At 40.6% G+C, this 4827-nt stretch overlaps 1 protein-coding gene across 1 annotated transcript; it reads left to right on the forward strand.

Moving 5' to 3' along the window:
• Positions 1–233: 233 nt before the first annotated feature.
• Positions 234–4551, forward strand: Gm5751 (predicted gene 5751). The gene is made up of 5 exons (XM_017318677.2): positions 234–349; positions 2914–3028; positions 3328–3417; positions 3893–4067; positions 4548–4551. The coding sequence occupies exons 1-5, from the start codon at positions 341–343 to the stop codon at positions 4549–4551; spliced, it is 393 nt and encodes a 130-aa protein (XP_017174166.1). The 5' UTR covers positions 234–340.
• The last annotated feature ends 276 nt before the right edge of the window (positions 4552–4827 follow it).

The following is a 4827-nucleotide window of genomic DNA, read 5'->3' on the forward strand; positions in this document are numbered from 1 at the left end:
GAACCTGAAGTGATCACCTCCTGTAGCCAGACTGGACCCTTGGTGGAGGGATAAATACACTGATCCACCCACAAAACGTTCAATCCCAAATTTGTCTTGTCTATAAGCAATGCAGGGATAAAAGATGGAGCAGAGACTGAAGAAATGGCCAAGCAATAACAAGCCCAACTTGAGACTCATCCAATGGACAAGCACCAATCCTTGAAACTATTAATGATACTCTGTTATGCTTGCAGAGAGTAGCATAGCATTACTGTCCTCTGAGAGACTGTATCCAGCAGCTAACTGAAACAGATGCAGAAACCTACAGCCAAACACCAAATGGAGGTCAGGGACTCTTATGGAAGAGGTACGGAAGGATTGAAGGGCCTGAAGGGGATAGGAACTTTGCAGGAAGAGCAATAGAGTCAACTAACCTTTGGCAGTTCCCAGAAACGGAACTACCAACCAAAGAACATACACAAACTGGACCTAGGCCTCTGCACTCATATGTAGCAGATGTGCAGCTTGGTCTTCATGTCGGTCCCCCAACAACTGGAGGAGGGGGCTGTCCCTAAATCTACTGCCTGTCTGTGAAATCTGTTCCACAACAGGGCTGCCTTGTCTGTCCTCAATGGGACAGCATGCACCTAGCTATGTAGAGACTTGATGTGAAAGGATTTGGGGATACTGAGGGGGATCCATCCTCTCAAAGGAGAAGGGGAGGCGGTTGGGAGGAAGAACTGTGTGAGGGAGAGGAGTGGGAAGACAGGGGCAGAATCTGGATGTAAAGTGAATAAATAAATTAATGAAAAAATATAGTTAGGTTTTATGCTGACTTAATAAAGTTTTAGTATAGGTTCTTCTCAGATCCATGACCTCACTAGGCCTGGATAGTTGGCTTCCTTTGTCACCTGATTTGTTAAAAAATTACATTTTTTATATTCATGAGGGCTCTGTCTTCAGACACATGAAAAGAGGGCATCAGATCCCATTAGAGATGGTTGTGAGCCACCATGTGGGTGGTGGGACTTCAACTCGGGACCTCTGGAAGAGCAGACAATGTTCTTCACCACTGAACCATCTCTCCAACCCTTTCACCTGATTTTTAAAAATTGATTATTTCTTACACTGTACTGATCTTGACTTTGGTTTGTTTTTCCAAATTCTTATGTTGCATAATAAGTCATTGGTTTGCACTCTATTTTTTTGTTAAATGTGGACTATATGTAATTTAAAGTTTCCTCTTAAAAGTGCTTTTACTGTTTCCCAAAGGGTTTTCTTGTTGTGATTCTGGTTTACTTAGTTCCAAGAATAGTTAAATTTCTTGTTTGACCTATTTCTCATTCAGTAATGAACTGTTAATCTCCATGAGTGTATATACTTAGTAGAGTTTTGTTTACTGTCAATCTTAAGGATATTGCACAATGGCTGGGCAGGATATGTGGACTTATTTCAATTTTTCTGCATTCATTAAGGTTTGTGTTGCAGCAGGTGCTCCACTGTGGAGAAAGCACATTGTCCTACAGAGTAGCATGTATATTTGTGTATTCTTGGTGTTTGAGTTGAATACTCTGTAGATATCTCTTTGGTCCTTTTGATAAAAGAGTTCATTGAATTCTGAAGTATCTGTTTCTTTATTTTTGGTCCAGATGTCCCATCTATAGCAGAAACTGGAGTGATGAAATTGCCTCCTCTTATGAAGTTTGTGTTAATCTGGAGTTTTAATTCCATTAGTATGATTTTATGAAACTGGCTGCACCAGAGTTTTGTGCATATTTGCTTAGTACTATAGTATTTTATTAATTGATTGATCCCTTGATTAAATTGAAGTAGGTTTGTCTACAGTTACTGCTTCAGGAACTATAGGGAAAAGGAGTGGGGACAGTGGACAGCCCTGACTTGTTTATGTTTTTAGAGGGACTGCTTCACATTGTTCTCCATTTAGGATAACACTGACTGTGGGCTGTGGGGGAAGCCATTCCTTTGTAATATGACTTAAAATTAATTTTTATAAATGTTTAAGAAGAAAACATAAGGAAAATATGCAGTTGAAGTATTAATGCTGGTCCCAAAGTCCATGAAACATTGACTTGCCAGAATAAAGGTCTCAGTCATTCTGAGCAGGACATTATTGACAGAGCAGTCCTCAGAATGCAAAGTCTACATAGCATTAAGGGGGAGTGGAGGCACATGCAATTTGAGTAGAGAAGCCTTCCTAACAGAAGCACTTGGGAACCCTTTAAAGAGCACTATAAACTCTAATCACATGCAGACTGTTTTGCTATTATTCATAAGAATTTCACAGAAAACAAGCTCTTGGGTCTTTGGAGAAAGAGTACATATAGGAATAATTTCAACTCTAATGCTGTCCTTTAATAAATAATATAAATGTTATGGGTTTATTATAAAGAGGTCCCAGGTTAGAATGACTAAGGAAGACAGAGGAGAAAGATTTGAAGTGGTTAGCCATTTTTTTTTTAGAGAAACAACTGCACAGTAGACAGTAGTCTAGATATAAGGGAAAGCTCAGGTATCCAGAGGAATGCAAGTATCAGCAGGTAAACAGAACCGGGAGTAAGCAATGCAGGGGATGGGGGAGGAGGAATCATCATACTATAGTGGGGATATTTAGTACATCCCTTTGGTGATGTACTTCCTGCATGGAACCCTGGGCTCCAACATTCCGTTCTTACCGCATTTCCTCCATCAGTTCCCTGAGGAATTCAAAGGGTTTGGTTGCCTGGTTGCTGAGTCTCTAGTAACGGCTGAATCAAGGTGCTTATTTGGGTCTCCAACACTCCATTCCCAGTATCAATTGTGTTGATTCTCTGGTGGACCACAAAGGTCCTCCACCACAGAGGGCATTCTGGGATGAATGGTACACACATCCAGGAGAGCAGTTGCCAGAGTTTTCATTCCCTTCTTTTCTAGGCCTTCCAGGATATTTCTACATACTTCTCTGATGAAGAGTGGGGAAAGCTGACTCAATGGCAGAAAAGTGCCTACGTGTACATGAAAAGAAACTACATCAGAATGACTGACCTAGGTAAGATGAAATCTGGGTTCAGACCAGTCTGGTGGTTCCCAGTTTGTTTGCTATGCCACATCTTCTCAAACTGTAGCAGGGCCCTCTCCCATGATACCTTTCATTCCTGAGAAATGTCAAGGTGCTTGTCGATCCGGCAGCTGCTCTTTTCCACCCTTTGCAGAGCTGACAGCATAGATCATAGGCAATAGAGTGCCGGCCTCTTATGGGCCTTAAGATCTGGGCTGTCACCCAGTTCAAGGCACCATTTCCCCTCGTTGTGCTGCCTGTTAAAGAACAAGCACTCTGCTTCCTCTTAGGTGTCACTGTGAACCAACCAGTTTTCATGCGCGGCAAGGAGCAGGACAAGCAATCCCTGGTCGAAGGCATTGAAGATCATGACAGTGAAGGTGAGTGATCAGGGAGGGGCTGTGAAAGTACACCTACTCAGTCAGGATGCATGCTAAGGTGATAGGCAGCTCTTTTCTTGTTCAGATCAGGGTTGTGTGGAACAGAGCTCACTCTGAGGATTATGTAGAAGATCCTGTCATGCACAATTCTAAAACATTATTGTGTACATTATACTGGATAATATGTAAATGGCCAATGTGTAACACCTTCAAAGAGAGTCAGAATGTCCTGTGTCCTACCAGCTTGTGAGGGGATGAGGCAGTGATGAGGCTTAGCTGACACTTCCTAACCAATCAGAAGGAGACTTCTAAAAGGGCACCTGTCATTGGTCAGATGAAAGAGAGCCAGGCTCCACTAGCTCCTCCTCCATGAATGGGCCCACTCTCCACTCTAGCCTTCCCTAAATCAGCAAGAGTCTGAGCCTTTGGAATATTTACTAACAAACAAAACCTTCTGATTTGTCACTATCTGTAGATGAATGCTTTGAAGGATCTTTTGGTGTGACACTGAGAAAACGAATGAAGGCAAGTATCATCTCTTTCTCTAGAACTGCACCCTGTTTGTCCCTCAGTTTATGTCCACGTTGGTTTTTTTTAAAGACTTATGTATTATTACATGTAAGTACACTATTGCTGTCTTCAGACACCCCAGAAGAGGGCAACAGATCTTATTACAGATGGCTTGAGCCACCATGTGATTGCTGGGATTTGAATCAGGACCTTCAGAAGAGCAGTCAGTGCTCTTAACCCCTGAGCCATCTCGCCAGCCTTCTCTCTTTTTTTTTCTTTTTTCATGTCCACATTGTTGACATAGTTTTCTTTTTGATTGGTGTATAAATATATATTTGATACTTAAAGTGTAAATTTTAATGTGTAGCTTCACATGCTGTTTCAAATGCCAATTCTAACTGTATCTTTCATAGAGTTATATATAGTTAGTTAGTCCATATAGTTATAGTTATTGAATCTTTAAGGATCTGGTTAATTTTAGTGTGTGATGATTTTATTTATTTGTCAGGCCCTGTCCTAAATATTATCCAGCAAATTGGAATACCCTATATCAAGTAGCAGAAACACTCCCTGAAGATTACTATTTGCCAAAATGCCTTTTCTCTGATTCTCTTTTATAGCTGACATCAGTGACAATAAGTATTCATAATGTAGAAGGAAGCCTTGCCTCTGGAGAGAATGATTCTGACGTTGCAGGTTGGCTGCAATCTAATTCCTATTCCTTAACATAAGTTATTGTTTGTCAATGTGGTATTTATTTAATTCTTTGAGGATTTTATATAATTGATTTTAATCATATTCACACATACCCCACCCTTTCATCCAATGAAAATAAAACATCTTTCCTAGCTGTTTTACTCCCAACATCCATATCTTTTTTATTTTTATTTTTTAAAAAGA

This window comes from Mus musculus, chromosome X, assembly GCF_000001635.26.
Source record: "Mus musculus strain C57BL/6J chromosome X, GRCm38.p6 C57BL/6J".
NCBI classification, from domain to species: domain Eukaryota; kingdom Metazoa; phylum Chordata; class Mammalia; order Rodentia; family Muridae; genus Mus; species Mus musculus.

Bases quoted from the DNA above. Each gene is read 5' to 3' on its own strand.
- Gm5751 (XM_017318677.2), top strand. The intron at 3,029-3,327 runs GTAAGATGAAAT...GCTTCCTCTTAG, and splicing joins CATCAGAATGACTGACCTAG to GTGTCACTGTGAACCAACCA. The intron at 3,418-3,892 runs GTGAGTGATCAG...CACTATCTGTAG, and splicing joins TGAAGATCATGACAGTGAAG to ATGAATGCTTTGAAGGATCT.